Raw genomic sequence first — 26601 nt, forward strand, 5'->3', positions numbered from 1 at the left:
TTCTAAGACCCATAACTTTATTTTTTCTCGACTGGGCTGTGTGAAGACCTTTAACCGGCAGGGCAAAATGTAGGTATTATTGGTACCATCTTTGGATAAGTAGGACTTTTTGCTCAATTCTTATTTAATTTTTTTTTAGTAGATAGCGTGCCCCAAGAAAAATGCAATCCCAGCACTGAGCATTTTTCTTTCTTACAGTGTTCACCTTGTGAGATCAACATTGCAATATTTTAATAGTTGTGACTTTTACAGACATGGCAATATCAGGTTTTTTTTACATTTTATTCAGTTCCCATATGGGACCTGAACTTGCAATCCACTTGCTCACTTCCAATTTATATTGCGGTATATAATACTTTTTAGTGCAGCCCATTTAGCCCTGCTGAGGACTTAAAAGGCATCCATGTATGGTCTTTACAAGGCCCCAAAGGCTGCCATGCCAACCAACTGGCACAATGTGATCACGACATGGGGGCAGCTAGCTGCTTAGGTGGTGCAATCAGGAGTAACTGTGGCATCTAAAACAGTTAAATGGCCAAGATAGGAGCTAATCCAAACTCTGCGTATGTAGTTGCCTTGGCTTCCGAGCCTGCTCCATACAACCCCTACAACCGCATGGTGTATATTTAAGTATAGTAGTGGAAGGGGTTAAGAAGCAATCATGAAAACAATAGGTTAACTTTGGCAGAACTCACCTCATGTACACTTGGCAATGACAAATAGGCAGAATTTACTGCTTGCCCTCCATCAACAGCTTGGACAGAGCTTCTTCTGACAGGAGGCGCTTGAGAGAGAAAGAAATGACATTTAAGCATGCTTTTAATAGTAAATAACCTTTTACAAGTAACTCGGATTGTGGTTTACATTACATTTGGCATTGCAACTGCTGTGTGTCTAAGACTCTGCTTGGGTCATCCTTTTTGTCACAAACATGCATTTGTACAGAAAATAATTGTTTGATACAGAAGGAGATCATGAGTGTGAAGTGCTGAGTGACATTTTGACCCTATGCTGGATGCCTATTTTCAGAAAATACAGGGATATGGAGGTGCAATATATTATGACTTTTCTTATTTTAAATTTCACATTTTCTTGGATGTCACACATTTGAAAATTAAAACCATAAGCTGTGGCACTGTACTCTGCCTGCACAGACCCACACAGAACAGTGCAGGACTTTGGAAAACAGAAGCAGGAAGTTATTGCCTATCTGTGGGCAATCTCCCGCTTCTATTTTCAAACTCCTGCACTGCTTTGTTTACAGACTGCCATAGAGACCATTGGCTTGTCAGAAGCCAGCCCATGATCTCTGTGGCAGGGAGAACTGGTGCTTGGCTGTCAGAGGATAGCCAGGCACTAGCTCTACACAGTAGAGAATGGAGAAAACCCCCGATCTCTGCTGTGTTAACCCTTTAAATGCTGTGGTCTATGCAACTGCAGCATGTAAAGGGCTGTCACCATCGGACCCCTGGAATGTGATCAGGGAGTCTTGATGGGTCTCTGTAGAAGTCCCCTAAAGAGTCAAAAAAAATAAAAACATTTGTCTCCCTTTAATTTTTAAAAAATTAAAATTTAAAAACAAAATTACACATGTGGTATTCCTGCGTTGTAATGACCCAGAGAAGGAAGTTAGTACATTATTTAACCCCTTAATGACACGGTCCCTTTTTTTCTTTTTTCCCCCCTTTTCTTTTTTTCCTCCCCCCGTTTAAAAAATCATAACTCCTTTATTTATTTATCGACGTAGCTGTATGGGGGCTTGTTTTTTGCGGGACGAGTTGTATTTTTCAATGGTGCTATTTAAAGTACCATATAATGTACTGAAAAACTTTTACAGAATTCTTTATTGAATTTTTTTATATTAAATATAAGCAACTCCCAAACCGGGAGCATTCCTTTTTTAAAGATGAAGTAAAATGAAAAAAAATTTAAAAAAAAAGAAAAAAAAAAAAGGACATTCCGCCATCTTTCAGTGCACTTTGTTTCTACAGCACACAAACTGCAACAAAAATGACATGATAGCTTTATTTTATGGGTCAGTACAATTACTACGATACCAAACTTGTATAGTGTTTTTTTTTGTTGCTGTAGTACTTGTATTTTTTTCAAAGACATTTACTTTTTCTACAATTATTTTCTGCTGCATCTTCTGTGTGCAATAACTTTTTTACTTTTCCATCGACGTAGTTGTGTGAGGGCGCATTTTTTGCGAGATGTCCTGTAGTTTACGTTAGTACTAATTTGGAATACATACGACTTTTGGATCACTTTTTATTACATTTTTTCTGGGAGACAGGGTGACTGAAAAAGTGCATTTCTGGCGTTCTTTATTTTTCTTTTTGGACTACGTTCACCGTGCGGGATAAATAATGCACTACTTTGATAGATCGGACTTTTACGGACGTGGCGATTTAGATTCTCACAGATTTTATGATTTAGATTTTTTTATTATAGATATTGCAAAAGGAGGGTGATTTCAACTTTATTACTTTTTTTTTTTAACCGTGAAAAAGTAGCAAAAAAGAAAAAAAAAAACTTTTACAATTTGGTATTGGCATAATCGTACTTGCCTGTAGAATTAGTTTAATATATTAGTTACACTGCTCAGAGAATGCAGTGAAAAATAAAAATAGAAAACATGCCAGAATTACAGATTTTGTTAATCTTGCCACTAGAAAAAATGGAATAAAAAGCGATCAAAATTTTACATGTTCCAAAAAATTTGATAAATGAAGACTGGAGTTCATCCTGCAAAAAACAAGGCCTTCTAGAGCTCTGGCAATGGAAAAATAAAATGATACGGCTCTTGGAATGTGGCGACACAAAAGCAGATCTTTAAGAAAAAAAAAGGTTTTAAATGTACAAAAATAGCAAAACATAAAAAAACTGTATAAACTTGGTATCGCCGGAATCATGTTGACTCAGCGAATAATGTTATCATATTTACACTTTCTGCAAAAGACAAATGGCAGAATTTCTTTTTTTTCCCCCAATCTCCCTACAAATGTTTTTACAAAAGTTATGCAATACTTTATATATACCCAAAAATGAGGCCATCAAAAAGTACAACTTGTCCTGCAAAAAACAAGCCCTCGCATGGCTGTGTTAATGTAAAAATGAAAAAAATTATGGCTCTTGGAACGCGACTGGGAAATGAGTTGAAATTAAATGATTAGACCATTTACAAAACCTGTCCTGGTGGGTCTGACAGGGGGGTGAGAAACCCGCCACTCAAGGGGTTAAAGAATCCAGCATGCCACATTGATCATTTAAAGAAATGATGATCTGTAATATATCATTCTTGCAAAAAGTGTACACGACAATGTATGATGTACCATTGTTCTATGGCGTTTGTAATAACAATAAAATATTTTTGAACCATAATTTAAAGAGAGCCTCAGGCTCTTGACAAACAAAGATGGCTGAACGGCTTCTCTGGTTACCTGATGCACACTGTGCATTAGTACGCATTGGTAGCCTAAGACACTACATGCCACCCTGACTGGTCAGTACTGCTCACATGGACAGCATTACTCAATCAAAGCAGCATGTAGTGTCTTAGACTAATGATGCATACTAATGCACAGTGTGCCGGGACACCACTTCCTGGCATCCGGTTGCCATGGCAACCCATCAGCCTTCCATGATTTTACATTGCAGAGAGCTAATGGCGTCACAGAAGAAGCAAGCTCCCTCTGTGAGCTCTTTACATGCTGCGATCTACATAGATTGCGGCATGTTGGGGGGTTTACAGTGGGAATCACGGTTCTTATCGATCCCCGCTGCCGCAGTAGGAGTAAATGAGCCCACGTCATCTACAGGATATAATTTTATGTCCCGCGGCGTTAATAGGTTAAAGGCATTTCGGTCAATACCTGGCATATTTTATTATTAGCTTATTAACGTACTAATTCCTGCAGTGGTCCTTCTGCTGAATTACTGAAGCCACGCGCACTACTCGGCTGCCCATCTGACAGCTACTCAGACCAAAACATCACTACATACGGAACGGCATGTTAACCTACAAGTGACTGAGTCTTCTTTACTGTGCCTTCACTCCAAGTACTACCATGAAGGACAGTGAGTGCAATGTATGATCACATGCCCCTTTATACGTGTAGGCATATCATGGACACAGGAGCTGTCCTAACAGGATGCGTAGGTTGCTGAGCAGCATGTGTGGTTTTTGAAGTTCACGGCAGAAAGTCATACATTAGTAAGTTAATTACAGATATTAATATTAAGTTAATATTAATTGTAAAGTGGCCAACTCCCTTAACTATTGCTAAGGTTATTGCGCTGTACTAGCCAGAATGCTACTGGCCCTACATAGCACCCCCAATGTCATACAAATAAAATATTCCACTGTAACTAGGGCTGGGAGATTTTGTGTAAAGTTAAAAGCCCAAATTTTTCCAAACTTTTCTTAATTCTCAATTTGAATCTCGATTTTCTGTTTCTTGTTAAGCAAGCCAAGGCTATGATCCGGCACATAATCCTCGACGAAATAGCACAGCACGCTGTGCTATTTTGTCCAGGACAACATGACAGAAACCCAATGCACCCCATTATAGACAATAGGGTCTGCCGGGCACCATTCCTGCCAGTCATGTGCTGGAAGCAGCTCATCAGTTATTGCTTAGTTATTGCTTTGCTTTTGGAAATAATAGTGCAGGGGTGAGCCCAGCCTGAAAGAATGAAGGAGAAAAACTAGAATTAAAAGTGCCCTGTTTTGCTACATTACTACATTCTCAGTTAATCACATTCATTGAGAAGCCATAAATAGATTTTATCCTCATAGCCATCTGCTGACCATGTAAATGCCAACAGTAAAAGATGTCTACATGTATGAAAGTATTCCATATATAATCTGCAAATGTTAAACATCCAATCGGGATGAGGACTGGATGTATAATGAAGACTTTACATGTATAAAAACAGTGTCCCTCCCATTCTTCTGTTAGCATTATCTCGATTTCTGCCGAATAGGATAATGCTCTTGGTCGGCTGTGAATACACTTTAATTTACCAGAAGTCTCTAGTCTATTCCACAAGAATACCAGGAGACAAATATTTTTACATAAGGGAAATGCATAAAAAACAATTCCTGAATATATACTGATGATTATCACAATCACATGAGACAGTGCAATCAGTACATATTAAGTAACTGTTGTGCATGCATTTCCCTCCACCAGTCAGCACAATCTTCCACCCCCATTCAATACATCACAGGATCTTCCCTTAGGTCAGGCTCACCTGAGCGAATTTGAATTGCGTATTATGTACACAATGTACGTGTGTTCAATATGCAGTAAATTGCAGCAATTCAAATACATTGAATATCGCTGCTCCACCCACATTTGCGTATATTCATTGCATATAATACATATGTAAAAAAGAAAGCAGCATGTTCTATTATACTGCAATGTTCTATTATTACGCGCAATAGAGCCCTATTGTTCTTTATGGGTACATATGAAAACACTGTACATACACGTTTTTATGCAACTCTGCTAAAAGACAATAGAGGGAAAGTAAAGAAAAAAAAAAAGGAAGCCAATGCATGATAGCATGCATGAGATACGCGGTCAAGCGCAGGCAAAAAAACCACAATACACAGCCATATGCCGTTCGACACCCCAGTAAAGTGCTGCATTTGTATGCAGCATATTACCATACGTTCAAGTGAACCTTAGTCTGCCCAGCTTTCCCCATTTACAGCGCAGCGGCTCCTCCCATGTAGCTTCCTCGCTCAGTAATCACAATGAGCCTTCTTCTCCTCTGTGGAGCTCATATGCAACTGACAGCACTGTCATGAGCTGGAAGACAGTGTAATATACAAGCACAGCACTGATTAGCCATGGCTTGGTTTATTAGTGCTAGGCTTTATTCAGCATCATTCCGCAGCTCATCAGTATGCTGTACTGCTCAGCCAATTGCCTCCAAAACTTTTATCCTGTCCCACCGTGGCTTCCCCTTGGGCCAATATTAGCAATGCCCACGTAGACGAAGCCAATATAGATTCCACAATTTTGAGGAAATTCAAAATCCTGCTTCATGTAAACGCTAAATTAATCAACCCTAAGTGTAACACTAAATAATAGTCATGAAATTACATAACTCACCAGCTGTTGTTAGTTCCTCTTGAGACTGTTTAAGTCGTCGTCTTTCTCTCGCTGACAAAGGTCGATGATCCTTTATAAAAGTAAACAGAAGTTCACTACAGGGCACAAACCAAAAAGTTATAAGACAATCAAACAAAGGTCATGACCTTGCAGTGATGTCCTGTAGACAATCCACAATACACTCACAAAAGTATCCCCCAAGGGTAAAGAGTCTTGTTATTCTAATATTGGTAAATAGGCGGTTTGTGAAAGTCATTACACCCTATACCTGAGATAGACTGCTAGGCTTTGAACCATTGTTGGAGTCTGCAGTAGTGGCTTTTCTTTCCGGACTGCTATGGGATTTTGGAGCAGCTCGTAAAGCAGGAGGAGAAGGTAGAGGTCTTGGATACACTAAAGGAAACTAGAAACACATTGAGATTCTATCATTTATTTCCCACTACTTGTAATGCACCAATATATTACACAGCGCTACGCGCACATTGTATTTACTCACATCGTACCTTTTTCCTGTAAATGGCATAATCTGAGTTCCTCTCTCACCAACACAAATCGATTAGACTGCCAGTGAAGCAAAGTTTTGTCTTGTTAGGAGGCTCAGAAATTATACTGGCTGCTCTGATTGATCTATCCGTTATTCAGATTAAGAAGTTTTGAAATAAACTAAGTGTATTTGAGCTTCATCAGGCAGAACAGGTACATGATTAGGGCTCTGGCGGGAGAGCTGAACTGAAGTTAATACAGATGGAAGTTGGCGTAATTTAAATGTACTATTTACATGTCATACAGCTCTATTTGCTGAGAATTACTGAATTGAAAAAGGTACCAGTTCAATAATATACAGTGTACCCTTTGAAGTGAGTTAAGGAATGAAGGCAGTACAGATGCATGCCATATTTTAACTGAGTTGCAGAGATGTAAATCTGGTACTAGCCACGATGGACTCGCCTAGTGCTAGGTTAGTTCTCAGTAGCTGTTAAGTAAACCATAGTCTTTTAATGATGTTCACCTGCTCTGGGTGTGAGGACATTTCTTCTCTCATCTTGTGTCTTCGATGTCTGGATAAAGATGGCTCAGATACAGAATTATTAGGCAGTATTTCACTTTTGGCCACTACTGCATCCTGTAATAAAACAAGATAATAGATTCTAAATTGTCACTTGACGCGTGTTACTATAAGGCCTCATGTCCACGGGGAAAATCAGGCCCGCTACGGATTCTCCATGGAGAATCCGTAGCGGGTCCCTCCTGCCCAGCGGACATGAGGCATAAAAATAAGAATAAACTCACCTCTCGCCCGCTCCGGATCTTCCCTTCGCCGCAGCTTCATCTTCTCTCCGTCGCGGCCGGATCTTCTTTCTTCGGCTCGGCGGATGCGCAGGGCACGTCGGTTGCGTGCCCCGCGCATGCGCCGGCCCGAAGAAAGGAGATCCGGCCGCGACGGAGAGAAGATGAAGCAGCGGCGAGGGGAAGATCCGGAGCAGGTGAGGAAATTCCAATTTTGGTCTCCCGCGGATCCGGACGGCTTCCATAGGCTTCAATAGAAGCCCGCGGGAGCCATCCCCGCGGGAGACCCGCACGAAAATAGAGCATGGTCCAGATTTTTTTATGCTCCATTTTTTTTTTTAAATCACTTTTATTGACCATCCACGGGTATTTATCTACCCGCGGGTGGTCAATGCATCCCTATGGGATGCGGATCCGCGGGCAGGAGAGGAGTTAAAATCCGCTGCGGATTTTAATTCTTCTTTTGCCCGTGGACATGAGGCCTAAAAGTTATCAGTTGTTTCGGATAGCTGGCAGAGCATTTAAGCAGTCAGCTGGAGGGGCTCAAATAAAATTGACCCTCAGGGCTGCCATGTATTACAGTCTATTTAGCTTAATGGATTATCGCTAAAAATACAATATACTGCAGTACTTAAGTATATTGCAGTATACTGTAGAAACAATCAAGCTACTGCAGGTCCAAGTCCTCTACGGGGACTAAAAAATAATTCCTGAAAAAATAAGTTAAGTACTATATACTAAAAAATATTTTTAAAAATATATATAAAAAAATATTTTAAATCCCTGTCTGCTAATAGCTCAGCAGCGCTACAGAGCCGGTGACAGCGGCAGAAGTCGCCGCTGAGCCCCAGCAGCAGTAAATGGCTTTTCAGGAAAGGGTTTCATAAGCCCTTCCCTGAAAAGCCATTTAAAAGTAGTGTAAAAAAAAAAAATGGAACACTCACCTGCCGGGGCTCAGCCACGGCTCCTGCCGCTGTCCCTGGCTCTGTAGTTCTGAGCTATTAGCAGCCGGGGATGCCGGGACAGCGGCAGAAGCCGCGGCTGAGCCCTGGCTGGTGAGTATTTATTTTTTTTGGACACTATTTAAATGGCTTTTCAGGGAAGGGCTTATGAAGCCCTTCCCTGGAAAGCCATTGACGGCTGCCGGGGCTCAGCGGCGATTTCTGCCGCTGTCCCCAGCTCTCCACTGCTGTTTTGAGCTATCAGCAGCTGGGGATTTAAAATCCCCGTATGCTAGTAGCTCTGATTGTGATTTGATGAAGTGCTTCAGCCAATCACAATTAGAGTTACCAGCAGGTGGGGATTTAAAATCCCTGCCTGCTGGTAGCTCTGACTGGGATTGGGTGAAGTGCTCTGCCAATCCCAATCAGAGCTACCAGCAGGCGGGGATTTAAAATCCCCGCCTGCTGATAGCTGAGATCTACAGATCCGGGGACAGCCAGGAGAAGACACGGTTGAGCCCGGCAGCCGAAGGGAGGTGAGTATTTTTTACACCATTTTAAATGGCTTTTCAGGGAAGGGTTTATGAAGCCCTTCCCTGAAGAGCCATTGACTGGGATGCCGGCAGCAGGATTCTCTAACGCAGATGTAGCAGCAGGGAATTCTTTTAACTAGCGGGGGTGAAGAAAACATCTGCCGCATGCGGCAGATGTTTTCTTCATGCCCAAGGGAGTCACGGCAGCGGCGGAGGGTGAGCTTTTTTTTAACACTAAAAAGTTTTTTTTTCAGGGAAGGGCTTATATGTAAAGCCCTTCCCTGAAAAAAATGCAGGGGTGCCAGCAGACAATTGTTTTCAATGGAGCCGCCGGCAGCAACTGCGACTCCATTGAAAACAATGCGTGCATTCCCAATTGTGCACGCATGTCTTATCTTTGCAGGCATGCACCTGCAAAGTACGGACATGTGAACACACCATAGGGAATGCATTGTTGTAAAAACACGCACGTGTGAGCCCACCCTAAGGGGCTCTTAAAAAAAAAAAAAAAAATGAATAAAAAGTCCCAAAACGGTACCAATAAAACCTACAAGTTGCCCACGCAAATAACTGTTTTTAAAAAAGTAATAATTAGAGATGAGCGAGCGTATTCGTCCGAGTTTGATGCTCGTTTGAGTATTAGGGTGTTCGAGATGCTCGTTACTCGAGACGAGCACCACGCAGTGCTCGACTCCATTACATTTCCTTCACTGAGAAATTTGCGCGCTTTTCTGGCCAATAGAAGCACAGGGAAGGCATTACAACTTCCTCCTGTGACGTTCCAGCCCTATCCCACACCCCTGCAGTGAGTGGCTGGGGAGATCAGATGACACCCGAGTATTTAAATCTGCCCCGCCGGCGGCTCGCCACAGATGCATGCTGACAGAGATCAGGGAAAGTGCTGTCTTGCTGTAGCTGCTATAGGGAGAGTGTTAGGTGTTATTTCAGTCTTCAAGAACCCCAACGGTCCTTCTTAGGGCCACATCTGACCGTGTGTAGTACTGTTGAGGCTGTTTTTAGCAGTGTTGCACAATTTTTTTTTTTTGTATATCGGGCGTGCAGACCATAGCGTCCTCAGTCTGCAGTCATTTTACAGAGTATAGGGGCAGTACTGGTGAGGCAGGGACAGTGGTACAGGGAAAGAGGTATACTGGCTATATAGGCAGTGGGCTTTTTCCAAAAAATTCGGGAAAAATACTATATTTGGGCTGCCTGTGACCGTCTTCAGTTTATTGCGTGTCTGCTGGGGATAGTGCGGGAGCACTGTAAAAGGATGGTTAGGGAGTACGTAGCCGATCGCACGACCATCCTCCGTGACGCCGATGTCGAAGCTGGACACGTGGCCTGAACTCGCGCTGTATGCCCTGGAGGTGCTTGCTTGCCCTGCGGCTAGCGTCTTGTCAGAGAGGGTGTTTAGTGCGGCTGGGTGAATAATCACGGATAAGCGTAGCCGCCTGTCAACTGACAGTGCCGACAGGCTTACACTCATAAAGATGAACAAAGCCTGGATTTCCCCAGACTTCTCTTCTCCACCAGTGGACAGCAGCGGTACCTAAACAATACGTAGGCTGCACCCGCGGATGGAAACATCGTTCTCTATCACCATAAAAAACGGGGACCTTTTAGCTTCATCAATCTGTGTATCATATTCATCCTCCTCCTCCTGCTCCTCCTACTGAAACCTCACATAATCACGCCGAACTGGCAATTTTTCTTAGGCCCACAAGGCTCAGTCATATTACTTTTGTAAACAATGTTTATACGTTTCAATTCTCATTAAAGCGTTGAAACTTGCACCTGAACCAATTTTTATTTTAACTGGGCTGCCTCCAGGCCTAGTTACAAATTAAGCCACAGTAACCAAAGCGATTAATGGGTTTCACCTGCCTTCTTGGTTGGGCATGGCCAATTTTTCTGAGGTACATTAGTGCTGTTGGTACACCAATTTTTTTGGGCCCTCGCCTACAGTGTAATCCTTGTAATTTTTATGGGCTTCGCCTGCACTCATGCTACAGGAAGGTGTGTGGGGTTGGCCTACACTTTTGCTACATAAATGTAACTGGGGCCTTGTCTATACTGCAACTACTGAAATGTGAAAGAGACTGTTATCTCCCTAACTGCTGCAACGGGAATGTTACTGTGGCCTGTCTTGACTGCTACTACTACCGTATATACCGGCGTATAAGACGACTTTTGAACCCCGAAAAATCTGCTCTGCAGTCGGGGGTCGTCTTATGCACCGGTAATACAAAAAAAAAAAGTGTAAAAAAAAAAAATCATTACTCACCTCCCCCGGCGTTCTGTCGCGCTCCGGCAGGATGTCGCTCGCTCCTCGTCCCCGGCGCAGCATTGCTTTCTGAATGCGGGGCTTGAAATCCCCGCTTCCAGAAAGCTAATACACACGCCGTCAGCCGGTACAGCTATTCAATGACAGCATTGAATGGCTGTGATTGGCTAAAACACACGTGGCTTCAGCCAATCACACTATTCAATGACATCATTGAATGGCTGTGATTGGCTGAAGGTGCACGTGTGTTAGCAATCACACCCATTCAATGATGTCATTGAATAGTGTGATTGGCTGAAGCCACGTGTGTTTTAGCCAATCACAGCCATTCAATGATGTCATTGAATGGATGTAACTGGCTGACGGCGTGTGTATTAGCTTTCTGGAGGCGGGGATTTCAAGCCCCGCATTCAGAAAGCAATGCTGCGTCGGGGACGAGGAGCGAGCGACATCCTGCCGGAGCGCGACAGAACACCGGGGGAGGTGAGTACTGATTTTTTTTTTCTCCACTGTAATACCGGCGTATAAGGTGAAAGTTGGGGGGTCGTCTTATACGCCCCGTCGCCTTATACGCCGGTATATACGGTACTGAAATGGAACTAAGACTGTGCTCCCCCTATACTGCTGCTTCGGAATTGTTACTGGGGCCTGTCTTGACTGCTACTACTACTGAAATGGAACTAAGACTGTGCTCCCCCTATACTGCTGCTAGTAATATGTTACTGGGGCCTGTCCCTAATGCTACCGCTGAAATGTTACTAATTCTGGGCTCTGACTATACCGCTGCTAATGCTATGTCACTGTGGTGTGGAAACGGAGGCTTCCCAAAGACATGATGGTGGCGAGGCCATTTCCCACCAACGCGGTTACTGTTAAGGTACATATTACCAGTCTGACTGGGGCATGCACTGTGGGCCGAATCCCACCTGTATCGTATGTGACGTTAGCTCTGCTGAGCACTGCAATGGGATACATTTATGTACCGCCGATGGGTTCCAGGGAGCCACCCATGCTGTGGGTCCGCAGGGACTTCACATTAGGGATTTGTACCTAACAGTGTCTATGTATTAAAAACCCCGGTCAGACTGGGGCATGCAGTGTGGGCCGAAGCCCACCTGCATTTAATCTGACGTTACCTCAGCTGTGCTGGGCACTGCAATGGGATTTGTTTATGTACCGCCGGTGGGTTCCAGGGAGCCACCCATGCTGTGGGTGCACACGGAATTCCCATTGCGGAGTTGTACCTGCCTGTGACTATTTATAAAAAACCCCGGACTGACTGGGGCATGCAGTGTGGGCCGAAGCCTACCTGTATTTAATCTGACGTTAGCTCTACTATCCGGGGCACTGCATTGGGACAAACTACAGGAGCAATACAGCGCTAATGAGACGTGCACAGCTACGTTAGCATTGGAGTCCGCTGTAGGCCCGCGATTGCTGAGGGTTTGTGAAGAGACCTATGTCCTGGGTGCAGTGAAAGTCCGCTTCCTGCCTAGGATTGCTGAAGCTGTGGGCCGAGGCCTATGTCGTGGGCGCGGTGCAAGTCTGCCATGTTTGGCCGCTCAGATCAATTTTTTGTTCATGTCTTGGGTTTCCTAGGACCCACCTATGCTGTTGGTGCAAACTTAGCTCCCATCGCGGTGTTTGACCTGTCTGGCACAAAGACACTGACTGAGTTGGGTAGGGGGCAGAGCGCAGACGGCTTTCCCCTTGCAGTGTCGATTGAGCTATGCGATACCTTGACAGAATGAATACTGTGTGGCACATGGATTCCCCATTGCTATGCCCACATTTGCAGCTACTGACGGAGGTGGCACAGGATTGGAGTTCTCATTGCTTCTGTACAGCATTGTGGGCCATCGCCCCGCCCCTTTTAAAAAGGGTCGCTGCCTGGCCCTGCCAACCCTCTGCAGTGTGTGCCTCTGGTTCCTCCTCTTGGCAGACGCACTTATAAATAGACATGAGGGTGGTGTGGCTATGAGGCCAGCGTGTGGCATGAGGGCAGCTGAAGGCTGCGCAGGGACGCTTTGGTGTGCGCTGTGGACACTGGGTCGGGCGGGGGGGTTGGGCAGCATGTTACCCAGGAGAAGTGGTAGCGGAGTGTCATGCAGGCAGTGATTGTGCTTTGTTGGAGGTAGTGTGGTGCTTAGCTGAGGTATGCCTTGCTAATGAGGGTTTTTCAGAAGTAAAAATTGTTGGGGGGGGCCCACTCTTGCCGCTATTGTGGCTTAATAGTGGGACCTGGGAACTTGAGATGCAGACCAACATGTAGCCCCTTGCCTGCCCTATCCATTTCTGTGTCGTTCCCATCACTTTCTTGAATTGCCCAGATTTTCACAAATGAAAACCTTAGCGAGCATCGGCGATATACAAAAATGCTCGAGTCGCCCATTGACTTCAATGGGGTTCGTTACTCGAAACGAACCCTCGAGCATCGCGGAAAGTTCGACTCGAGCAACGAGCACCCGAGCATTTTGGTGCTCGCTCATCTCTAGTAATAATACATCAAAAACATTGTATAAATTTGGTATTGCCACATATGTACCGACCGCAGAATAAAGTTAACATATCATTTTTGCTGCACCAGGAATACCGTAAAAACCAAAACGTAAAAATACACTAGCGCAATTGCGCTTTCTTTTCTATTTCGTCCCCCTTACATTTTTGTTTTTAGATACTATTAAAAAAACAATGCCCCCCCCCCAAAAAAATGAATGGCCCATACACAGCTATGTCAACAGAGAAATTTAAAAAAAAAGTTATATCTCCTAAAAAATGGGGATCACAAAATAAAAGGAACATTTTGAGAAATTGCTGCTTTTTAAACGGTTAATATAAAAACATGTAAGTTATACATACGGGTTCTGTAACAGTAACCAATGGCTCAAGGAGTTTTTCTGTAGAATCTAAACATTCCTGCAGGGAAACAGAAAAAAAAAATTAAATTAGGATTTTTAAAATTTTGTGGTCATGTTGTTTGAGTGGTTAGCGCTGTGCATGCTAGGGTCCTGGGTTCGATTTTGACTATGGACAATATCTGCAAAGAGTATGCATGTTTTCCCCATGTTTCAAGGTCTTAAAAATGTAAGAGAAACCAAGTAATCTTGCAGATATGATACCTTTCAACCCCTTAAGGACAGGGCCTATTTTGGGCTTAAGTATGCAACGATTTTTGGAGGATTTTCATCCGTTTTTCAAAATCCATAATTTTTATTTTTCGTCGATGCGGCCGTATAAGGGCTTGTTTTTTGCGTGACGAACTGTAGTTTTTATTGGTGCCACTTTTGAGTACATAGACTATATTGTAAAACTTTAATTTTTTTTATGATAACAGGGAGAGAAAACGCATCAATTCTGCCATAATTTTTTAAATTATGTATTGTGTCATTAAAAATAAATGACAATACATTTTTTACTGCAGGTCAGGACAATTACAATGATACCAAAATTCTTTTAGGTGTTTCCACTTTCTTGCAAAAAAAAAAAAAAACAACCTTTTTTGGGAATTTTTTTTTTCCGAATCGCTGCATTCAAAGTCCTATCACACTTTTATTTTTCCATGTATGGAGCTGTGTGAGGGCTTATTTTTTGCAAGACGAGCTGTAGTTTTTATTTGTACCGTTTTGGGGTACATACAGCTTTTTTGATCACTTATGGCATTTTTTGGGAGGCAAAATGCTAAAAATTAGAATTTTGCCTGTTTTTAGCGCTTTTCTACGCTTTTTGCCGTCAAGGATAAAAAGTGTGTTCAACTTATTGTACGCGTTGTTACTGACACAACGATACCAAACATGTGGGATTTTATTATGCCAATATGAGAAAAAGCACAAAAAAAGGTTGTTTTTTTTCTTTTTTTTACATTTTTTTGTACATTATTTTTATCTTTTTTTAACACCATTTGTGTCCCTGTGGGGGACTTACGGCATAGCACCGATGATCACTATGATAAGGCATTGCAGGACTTCTCTCCTGCAATGCCTTATCGCTTGTTACAGCGATCATAGGCACAGGCCATACAGGACGCCAGTATATGGCATCCTGTTGCCATGGCAACCAGTTGGGTTCTCTGCAATTATATTACGAGAGTCCAATGACGTCATAGAGGGAGCGCGCTCCCACTCTGAATCCTTCCCATGCCCGATCTACATAGATCGCGGCAGCGAAGGGGTTAACAGCAGGGGTCGCTGCTTCAATGCACCTTTGCTGTTGCAGTGACAGCCGGCTCCCGCTGCCAGATAGCGCAACATCTCTTCCGATCTCGTCCCATCCATGGGACGTAAAAGTGTACGCCCTGCTGCAGGAAGTACCCTGCTGCCAGGCCGTAAACGTATGCCTTGGAGTGGGAAGGTGTTAATGGCTAACAAAAATACATGATGTTACAGCAAGCTTTTAAACCTACTCAGAATTCTTCCCTCAGGCTTAAATGGAATAGATTTGAAAAGGCATACTATATATACATACACATAAAAGGCACAGATATGGCATTATTACATTCCCCCCAAAACATGCTAATAGGTGAATTTAGAAATTGTGAGCCCTATTGGGGACAGAACCCATAATATCAAGTGATATAAAGTGCTGCAGAATATTTATGTGCTATGTAAATAAAGGTGCTTATTATTGCATATTGCGGATTTAATGTGTACCGCTTCTTACAAAACACTCAATGCTGCTTCTCAAAGTTGACTTTGGCAGGAAACTGAGCAATTACAGCATGTAGTGCAATTTCCAAGGCAACCATACCAGACAAGGCTTCTTATTACGTGAATCATGGGCAACATGAACCCAAGACTGGGATGCCTGTTGCCCCCTGAATGTTTTATTCTGAAATGCTGCGGCACCTTGAAGTTTGACTCAGAACTAAGTTTTGAGTCATGCATGTGGTCCGTGCTGATCTTTCCCAACTCACTACATTAAAACTGTCAGTTCTTTCCTTTTTAGTGTATAGGTAGAGAGTTGTCAGGCTTCATTCAGTGTGCTGGGAGAGACAACCCTTTCAAATCCAATTTCCCTGCCACCTACTCTTATTTACTTTGAGTGGGAAAGCGCATTGTGGATTCTTTGGAATTACCCAACAGACACACATAAAAATGAACTCAAATGATGATTTTATTAGCAATTTTTTGAAAATTAAATCTAAGTATAATATAACAATGAATAAATGATATATATTTTACATGCATATTACACTATGGAGAAGAGCGGCCCAACATCTCTTCTGCATAGTGTAATGTACATATGAGCAGAAGAGAGCTGAGATGATGGAGCTCTCTTCTGCATAGTGTTAGAAACATGTGTGTGAACTTGCCCAACATGTGCCGTGTGTTTTGAAGCAAAGCTTTCCTGGGGAAATCTCGCGTTTTTTTGCTGCGGCCAAGCCGCGAGATTTCCGCCGGGAATACGCCCAGCCTTAAAGTGTGATTGTTTTGGATTTTTTTCAGAAACAGGATAGCATTTCAGAATAAAACACCAATGGGGGCAACAGGCATCGCTGTCACGGGTTTATGCTGACCGTGGTTCTGATAGCATGAGCGTGGTGACAGAATCACTTTAAATTGCAACGTTAACAAAAGGGAAACATTTTTTTTAATATTTTACTGCCAGTATTCCCTTAGGCCTCATGTCCACTTGTGAATTCGAATTTTAAATCCGCAGCGTTTTTCCTGCACGCGGATCCGCGCCCCCATAGGGATGCATTAGACACCCGCAGGTACTAAAATACATGCGGATGTCATTTTTCCCTGCAGACGCGGGTCCGCGTGCAGGAAAAAATCCTGACCATGCTCCATTTCGTGCGGGTCTCCCGCAGGCTTCTATTGAAGCCTATGGAAGCCGTCCGGATCCGCAGGAGACCTAAAATCAGAATATACTCACCTGCTGCGGGCCGTGCGTGTCTTCCCTTCTTCCCGGTCGGATCTTCTTGCTTCGGCCCGGCAGATGTGCCCAGCGCATTCGCGTGGCGTGCTGAACACATCCGCCGGGCCGAAGAAAGAAGATCCGGCCACGAAGAAGGGAAGACACGCACGGCCCGCAGCAGGTGAGTATATTCTGATTTCAGCCCTCATGTCCACAGGGCAGGAGGGACCCACTGCGGATTCTCCATGGAAAATCCGTAGCGGGCCTGATTTTCCCCGTGGACATGAGGCCTTAGCGTTTGAACCTGGCATTGTATCAAAAATGTAGAGACTAAGACAAAGTTTAGAATAAGTTTAACTGACAAAGGCCGTATGCACCGTAATAACGAGAACGCTCATGATAAACTTGGAACAAAGACAGCATTGACCAAAGGGATTATTCCGATTGCCCAAATGAAGGTAAACTGACTTCTACCTCATCCCTTTTTTTTGCCTTTCTCTGGATCAACATTGGGGGGGTATTAGGCTGAACTGGATGGACATATGTTTTTTTCAACCTTACCTAGTATGTTAATTCTCATCTTTACTAAAAAACACATTTAAAATAAATGCACAAAGATGGCTGTAATCACAAAATGAACTAATAGAGGGTATCAGAGATATACAATGAAACTCTTATATGACATGTCAGCTGATATACCCGGCTTCACCTGAGTTAATCTGGTACAGGTGTTTACCTGTTGTTCACATGGGAAAATGTTATGAAGTTGTGGTTACTTCAGAGGAACAGAGGAATAAAACATGAATACACAAAGAAGAGCATTAGATTCTCCTAAGACTGCATGTACTGATGTCCCTCAGCAAAAAGGTAACGCCCCTTTTTATTCAAATTTACCCTGAGACTGGAGGTTGCAGCCGCCTCGTAGCCTTAAAGGCATGCTCCATCCCTGCAGTCCATGGTCACTTCCTTATATACTTTACAGCCTTTCAGTATATTCTCCTCAGTAAATACACACGGAGGTGAGGTAGATTCTCCTCAGTATATGCACACAGAGGTAAGTTAGATCTTCCTCAGTAAATACACATAGAAGGGAGGTAGATTCTCCTCAGGATATACACATAGAGGTGAGGTAGACTCTCCTTAGTATATGCACACAGAGGTAAGTTAGATTCTCCTCAGTAAATACACATAGAGGGGAGGTAGATTCTCCTCAGTATATACACAGAGGTGAGGTAGATTCTCCTCAGGATATACACATAGAGGTGAGGTAGATGCTCCTCAGTATATACACATAGAGGTGAGGTAGATTCTGCTCAGGATATACACAGAGATCAGTATACAAATAATTTCCCTAGGCTTTATGGTTTCTGAGAAAAGAACATGATACATGATCTCATGTATCACGGATTTTCAAACAGTTTTTAATGCTTAGAATTGGATATTGAAGTTATGACCCCTTTACTTTATTTATTTAGGATGTAAAGAATGGTCGTGCCAAATTTCTAGTTTGTACAACACCAGGAAGTTAGAGATAGAATTAGATTAGGTACATTACATAAGGGGCCAATTACTTTCGCGCTTAGAATTGAATAATCAAGTTGTGACCCTTTTACTTTTCTATTTTACGACCTAAAGAATGGTTGTGCCAAATTTCAAGTTTGTACGACACCAGGAAGTTAGAGAATTAGTGGCGCGTCAGTCAGTCAGTCAGTCATTCAGTCAGTGAGGGCTTTCGCCTTCATACATATAGATTATATAGCAAAGGCCATCCATACATATACATACATTAGAGAATCCCTAAATCTCAGATACTGCATGGTCCGTTACATATCAGTTAGGTCACACCCCACAATAGGGTGACGCTATATTCACAGCTCCGTTTCCTGTATCTACTTGAAACTATGAAAATATATCTATATGCCCCCATTTACTTGATAGAGGCCAAAATACTGTAATTTTGGCCTTTACTGGGCTGGTATATGTCAGCATACCTATTTTTCTAGTGTATAAAATAGCACTCTACTGCACTATTCCATACAGAGACATCCTGCAAATAAAAAAAATACTGCACTTTTCTTATAACACGGGAGCCTATGAGCGATGTATGGTTATACAGAGCAATACACAGAATAATTTGCCAAAGGTCTAAAATATGACATATACCATCGACATACACTGAGGCCTTAGTCAGACGGGCGTTTTTAGCCGCGATTTGCGCATGCGTCCGGCGATTTTATAAAACCATTGCTTTGCAATGGTATCGGACACATGAGCGCTTTTTATGCACTCGTCCGATAAATTATAGAACAAAAAAAAAAAAAAAGCGCCGACCCCATTGAGAACATATAGAAGACAAATCATTCTTCTCTGCCACAGCTGTAACAGCTGTGGCAGAGAAGAACGATGTTTTCCCATTGAATTCAATGGAGCGGCAATACAGCCGCTCCATTGAAAGCAATGGGCTGCCGACGTGCGCGGGGTGAATTGTCGGGAAGGGGTTAAATATATAAGCCCTTCCCTGCAATTCATCCTAAAATGTGTTAAAATAAAAAAAAAAAATTGTATACTCACCTTTCCGCTGCAGCCGGAGTCCAGCCGCGGCCGCTGTCAGTTCTCCTGAACTGCTTCTCGGCACTATTCAGCCGGCGGGGCTTTAAAATCCCCGCCTGCTGAATGATCTGCCTCTGATTGGTCACAGCCCTGACCAATCAGAGGCCGGTTTCACTCACACACCCATTCATGAATTCATGAATGGGTGAGTGACTGCTGCCTCTCAGCGCTGAGCCAATCAGGGGTAGGTCTGACTCACATCCATTCATGAATTCATGAATGGGTGTGAGTGAGGCATGCCTCTGATTGGCTCAGCGCTGAGCCAATCAGGGGGCAGGTCTGACTCACACCCCCTTCACACCCACTGCAGGACGGCCGCGCGGAGCTCCGGCTGCCGGGAGAAGGCGAGTATACAATTTTTTTTTATTTTAACACATTTTAGGATGAATTGCAGGGAAAAGCTTATATATTTAAGCCCTTACCGACAATTCATCCTGGGCTCGCCCGCAGCGCATTGCTTTAAATGGAGGCGGCTCTATTGCCGTCTCCATTGAATGCAATGCGCTGGACAGCTCCGGCCCGTTTCTAATGAAACGCGGCTAGGAGCAGATTTTCGGGCGATTTGCGGGCGACTTGCGTGCACCGGTCACGCGATTTGCGGATGCGCATCCGTCATGCGATCTGCAAATCGCGCGAAAAAACGCCCGTCTGACTAAGGCCTGAATGTGAATGCTCTCTAATTATATGTTAACAATACTACAAGACAGAGGATTTAAAGCTAAGCTATAATGAGACATAAAATATGTTAATAAAGGGTTAAGAGAATGCCTGGTGACACACAGTCAGTGGTTCATCTGCCTTTACACCCATTGCATTAGGACTGTTAGTACAACAAATCACACCCCAAAATTTGATTTTAACCTTCCGAATGCATCTTATGGATGGTCCTATTCAAAGAGACCATGTTACAATGGTGTTTTAAAGAGTCCCTCCAATTTTATTCTCCTACCTGATCTGACATGCATAATGCATAGTGAGATGTTTGTGCATGCTGGGCAGTAATGTGATTGAAGCACACTTGCAGAATATCGTGCATGGGTCCTATACTAATTAGTAATACCACGCACAACACTCTTAGGGGATCGTACAGCTGCACTGAAAGCATACCGCTCAGACAACATAAAATGAAATTAGAATAACACTTTAAGTAAATATGGTGGAGAATTCTAACACCACACAAATACAAACATCGGTGCCCAAAATTAGAGAATAAAAATTAAACGTGCATACATGCCCTGTGTACAGATGAGGGTCTACTAAGTATTCTATAAACATACAAACAGGCAAAAGCATAGAAGTAATGTGTGCAGTATATGCGCTACCTGGTTGGTCTGATGGTCACCTTTGTTAACTGGCTGTAAAAGTTTCAAGGTGTCTTCTTCATCCTCCATGCTAGCAGGAGAAGCTAGTGGCAAAATCTTATTTTCCATGTTGGAGTTTAATGCTGACGATGGTTTTACTTTGATGTCTTGGTCTTTCGGACCATTTGGTGTTGTTTTACCTGGAGTGTTCCTGAAATCATTCTGAAGTTCAGGTATCAAATGTTCATCGCCTGGCACTCTTTTGTCATGGGGCAGGATACTGATATCCACCCTACTGAGAGTTGAAACAGAACCTGCGGTATTGTTCATGTCTGGGAGGTCAGGGACAGCTGAAGGAATATAGTCTGCTTTCGTCTTTATTGGGCTTTTTCCTTTATTCTGCGTAGGAAATATACAATTGTGCATTAAAACAAAAATGCCCATATATTTAAAAAAGCCCTTAAAAAAGTTGCCTGGTTTACAAGAAAGCTAATATGAAACACTTACTTCAACTAAAATGATTGCCACATACAACAAGATAGTATTTCGTTATACTCATCTTTTATATGAACACTCTTCCAGTTTACAAAATGTTCAAATAGATTATAGAATAGATAAAATAATGTAACTGCTTTCTTATTCACTTTTTTCATCAGTTAAAAAAAATTCTGAGCCTACTTCGCTATTCAGCATTATCATTAATGGGTAATTCCTAGTTGCAATAAACATAGACATGATGCTGTGATGCTACTCGTTTGAGTATCTTTTCTTCTTGTCTAAAAATTAAAGGGGTACTCTGGGACTTTTACAACTGATGACCTATCCTCAGGATAGGTCATTAATAATTGATCATCTGGCCAGGCAGGGGGGGGGGGGGGTAATATTCAGATTCACTCTCACAGAAATAAATGGGAGAGCTGCCTCCTATAACATTTCTGGTTTCCCACTGAGGTCAGAGCTGGAAGTGTAATAGGAGGCATCTTCCCTATTGATTTCAATGGGAACGATTCCGGCTATTACACTTACAGCCCTAACCAGAAATATTGACATATGGCCTACTGCACTGACAGTGGGCCAGACGATCAACAAATCGGTGGGAATCCCGATAGGCAGATCCCAGCTGATCAGCTATTTATCATGACCTATCCTGAGGACAGGTCATCAATAGTAAAGGTCCCAGAACACCCCTTTATGCTCTAAGCATCAAGCTACTGGCACCTGTTGTGCAAGTTTTCCACTGAAGTGAATTGGAATTAGACTTTGGCATTGGAACAGTACTGCATTCAGCTGCAATGGTGGTGTCACAAGAAGTCACAGAAACATTGCCTGAGATTAGAAAAAAAGTATCTGAATTGATCTGTCTGGTATTGCAACTTTGCCCCATTAACATAAGTGTAGCTGAGCGGCAATACCAGGCACATTATATGGGCAGGAATGGCACCATTTTTGGAAAGAATCAAAGCATTTTTCCTAACCTAGACAACCTCTCTAAGGTATGATAACTCTGTGACTTAATGACTACCGATGGACTTTAAAGCTGTTGAGCAAAGTTGCTGTGCAGCCCATAGCCTTAGAGGAGTTTCCCACCTGAATACAGTATATACTCGAGTATTAGCCGACCCGAGTCGGTAAAGCTTATTGACTCGAGTATAAGCCGAGCTATACTCTAGTATATACTAGGTAAATAAGAAATGCAATACTCACCTCCCAGCTGGCCCCGACACAATGGCCTACCCGGCGTTGCGAAAAGCTGCTTGATAATTCTCCCTGCTCGGCTTTGAATTCCCCCGCCGTCAGCGCTGCGTATGTAAGCGCTGTGATTGGATTGAGCGCCAGCCAATCACAGCTGGCGCTCGATAAAGCAATCTCAGTCATTCAGTGATGTCATCCACTGAATGGCTGTGAATGATCGAGAGCCAGCTGTGATTGGCTGGAGAGCTATCCAATCACAGCGCTGACAGCGGGGGGAATTCAAAGCTGAGCAGGGAGATGACAGCAGGGAGAATTCTCAAGCAGCTTGCCACAGCACCAGGGACACCATCGTGCTGGGGACACACACGCAGGCTGGGAGGTGAGTATTGCGGGGGTTTTTTGTTGTTTGTTTTTTTTAACCTCACTCGAGTATAAGCCGAGGGGGGCTTTTTCAGCATAAAAAATGTACTCGAGAATATATGGTAACATATACTCTATCCACAGGATAGGGTAATGGAAGTCTGGCGTATCCCAGAATGAATTGAGGGTTGGTCACAAGTGTGTATTACTGCTCCACTCATCAATATAGGACTGCCAGAGGTTACCAGTCACTTCTACTCCGCTATCTCTGGCAGTCCCAATTAAACAAATGGAGTGGTATTGTGCATTCTGAAATACTCAGAGCACTAGTGGGAATCCCAGAGGTCAGTCCCCCACTGATCAGATACTTATCCTGTGGATAGGGAATACGTTCTTTAGGCATGACAACCCCATTAATGTTTTTAATGGTATTTCATGTAATATATCAGGCAATGGAACAAAGTACAAGTAAACAGAAAAAAATTGTTTTGTTTTTTCCAAAACTGTAATGTTGGAAATAAAAACAATTCAATGATTCATTGAACCAAATAGTGCAACAAGAAAGAACATTACTTAATAAATCAATAAGAATTTTACTACTTTATGCTTTTTTCTGTCACTAGGGACAATTTCTGCTTGTACTTCTCCCTCATGCAGTTTGCCATCTTTGGGAACACTACTGTGACTTGAATCTACAGTTTTCTTTCGCCGTTTGACTTGTTTTCTTAAGGAAAAAGAAACAAGAGGGAAAAAAAACAATTGAGTTATCTTTTATGTAAAGGCAGGGCGGTTTTACATGAATTATATCAATGTACATTATGATCAAACAACTTCAGTGTAGTTTTGGCATTTGGTTCAAGACAACTAATGGTCCTTTTATACAGGCTGATTAATGGGCCCGAGCTGTCCTCGGGCCCATTAATGTTTATCAGTCCTACAATCGTGCTGAGTAAAGGGACTAAGGAACAGACGACAAATGAGCAAATGTTCATTTGTTGGCTGATCAGCTCGATTATACATGCATAAAAATGTTTGCTGCCAAACTGCACATCTACCTAAGTAAGCTAGAATCCTGCTTGTTTGCCTAAAAGACCACTGAACTGAAAAATACAGAAACAGTAATAATGATAGAGTCCTCTTTCTTGGTGCCATTCTTCTATATTTTTATTTTATAGATTCTTAGATGTCTTGTCATATCTCCCTGTTAGTCTAGGAGACCATAGATTTGTAAAGGGTTAGAGTCAATGCATGGACTATCCGTTTTACATTAAAAGGGTTGTTCAGAGTTAAAACATGGCTGCTTTCCATGACACCTTTGTCCAGAGGGTTGTGTGTGGTATTGCAGCTCAGCTTCATTGACGTAAATAGGACCCGAGCTGTAATATCAGACACAACCCACCGACAAGGGTGCTGTTGTGTTTGGAAGAAAGCAGCCATGTTTTTCTATTCCTTTAAGTTCTATTGAAGCAGGCTCAAGTATGCGGCAGTTCCCCACTCATCCGTACAGTTTGTGGCTGCTCTCAGTGTATTACAAGGTGTAAGCATTTGATATTATGACACTTTATAACACAAATTAACATTAGTATAAAACCCCTCTAACACTATTACTTACAGTTTTGTGTTCTGTAAGAACAAGGCAATGTGTTGTTTGATGTATGGCTTTCGCAGTATCTGCCTCGCTGTTGGCCTTTTTTCAGGCTGACGGCTTAGCATTGTTCCAATCAACTCTCTCAGTTCATTACTGTAATCTTTCGGCATTGGAGGCAGCTGAAAAATAAGAAGGCAAATGACATACATCACTGACAACTTATATGCAGAATTTATTAACACCGGGTATAATGGTAGGTGCTAAAAGAATATGGCTGTACAAATTAGAATAACTCTGTGGACTGATCTGATGTGTATGAGGGTAGCTTGAGCAAGGATTGGGCATAACAAAAATCATCATGTCTGATCTTTTATATCTTCAGTTCTGTTGATCACAGCATGCATATTTATGGGCTGTCATGGGAGCTATCACTTACTGTCGTGTATATAGCTAACCATATAGCACCAACTGTGCTATTGTTCTAGCTGTAAGTTCTTTCTGCTATTGGCAGTCCACTGAAACACAAACCAATCAAAACACATTAATTTAAATTTTGCTGGCAGTATTCTTATCAATACAAATGGCATAATTCCATATTTACCACTGTCACTGAAGTGACAAGGTAGATGTATTTGGTGCATGTACTATACATAGTGTTTGTGACCATGTGCAACCTGTCTACTGCAAATTGACACACTGCAACTTAACTTGTTTCCATTTAATTTTCTGATATGCAAAAAAAAACTACCAGGGGTACACTATTTTTTGGGCTATAGGGCGCACAAATGTTATCAATAACAGAACATACAAAACAATTATTTCACTAATTAAAATTTCTCTGGTTCAAGTAAGTGGAGGGTTCAATGTCACAAAGTCAAAAAAACAGGGGACAGAATGAAAACTGCAGCGCCTATGCACAGGACTCATAGAATTCAAGAAATGAGAAGCACCAAGCCGCTGCAATGGAGCTTTGGAGCTGCTATTGAGGTATAGCCGCTGACTGCATGCAGTGGGGGCGCTCACTCTCTTAACTACATAAACCAGCAGTTTGTAAGTTACAGAGACCTCCCCATGTATTGAGATATTCAGTGGATTCGGAGACTCTTATACAACGGACTACCCAGGAGGTGACTGCTGGTGAGTGATGAGGCAAAATTAGTAAGAGTAGGAGTCCAACAGCGACCGACTGTGCATGGCCAAGCCATAAGGACAGCTCTACAACTTTGTGTTTGTTAGCACTGTAATATTCACAGGCTACAGGGCTTTAATTCAGCATTGCTCAACAGCCTGTAGGGTACACAGAGTGCTGCCGCATTCCCCCCTTTCTACTCTGTGGAAGAATTGGGCTTGACTATGTATGGTTGTGTAAGAGAAGGTCTTATTTGATGTTACTATTCCCTTTGCCCATAACCAGGCTACATATAGCAGAAGATCGACCCCCCCGATCTCAGTGAAGATAGGGCTTTGTATGCACTGTGAAGGACATACACATTGTTGTAAAGGGCGCTGATCACAGGTTAGTTTGATGTATCAGCCACATGCACCTAGTTTGTGTAACTAGATACTCGGTATTCATTAGCCCTGTCAGGCTTCATTGCTATCAGTCCCTGGTGATATCAGCAACTTGGAAATAAAATATCCCATTGCTGTTCTCGGAGTATAGTCTTGGCTTCTTCTATGGGCCATATCCACTGCAATACATAATAAGTGTTTCTACATACGTAGGATAGATCCCAGCTGCTGGGGGGATAGTAGCAATGAGAGAAGGCCACTTCACCTTCTGTCGGAAGCTTCTAATGTCCTTGTCAGCACATCACAGGGGCAGCTTCAGCTTACACGTAGGACAGATGCTACAGTATGGAGTACTTCAGTTAAGATGGAGTCCCCCCAGCCCCCAAGACAATGCTTTAACCCCTTAGTGACAGCCAATACACCTTTTTTTACTGACCTTACTAATGGGCTTTCAATATGCACATACATATTTTTAAGGCGATGGCTTAGCTGACTACTGACAGCCA

General features: G+C 42.8%; 1 protein-coding gene across 1 annotated transcript in view; it reads right to left on the bottom strand.

Moving 5' to 3' along the window:
• NEK4 (NIMA related kinase 4) overlaps window positions 1-26601 on the bottom strand; it is a 54188-nt gene that overhangs the window by 12384 nt on the left and 15203 nt on the right. Inside the window, exons 5-12 of the mRNA XM_066596441.1 lie at window positions 24608-24762; window positions 23596-23719; window positions 20965-21342; window positions 14036-14092; window positions 7138-7251; window positions 6397-6531; window positions 6129-6198; window positions 696-784 (exon numbers count right to left, since the gene is read on the bottom strand). Coding sequence (XP_066452538.1) covers window positions 696-784; window positions 6129-6198; window positions 6397-6531; window positions 7138-7251; window positions 14036-14092; window positions 20965-21342; window positions 23596-23719; window positions 24608-24762 — 1122 coding nt within the window. The remainder of the gene's footprint in view (window positions 1-695; window positions 785-6128; window positions 6199-6396; window positions 6532-7137; window positions 7252-14035; window positions 14093-20964; window positions 21343-23595; window positions 23720-24607; window positions 24763-26601) is intronic.

This window comes from Eleutherodactylus coqui, chromosome 3, assembly GCF_035609145.1.
Source record: "Eleutherodactylus coqui strain aEleCoq1 chromosome 3, aEleCoq1.hap1, whole genome shotgun sequence".
Lineage (NCBI taxonomy): Eukaryota > Metazoa > Chordata > Amphibia > Anura > Eleutherodactylidae > Eleutherodactylus > Eleutherodactylus coqui.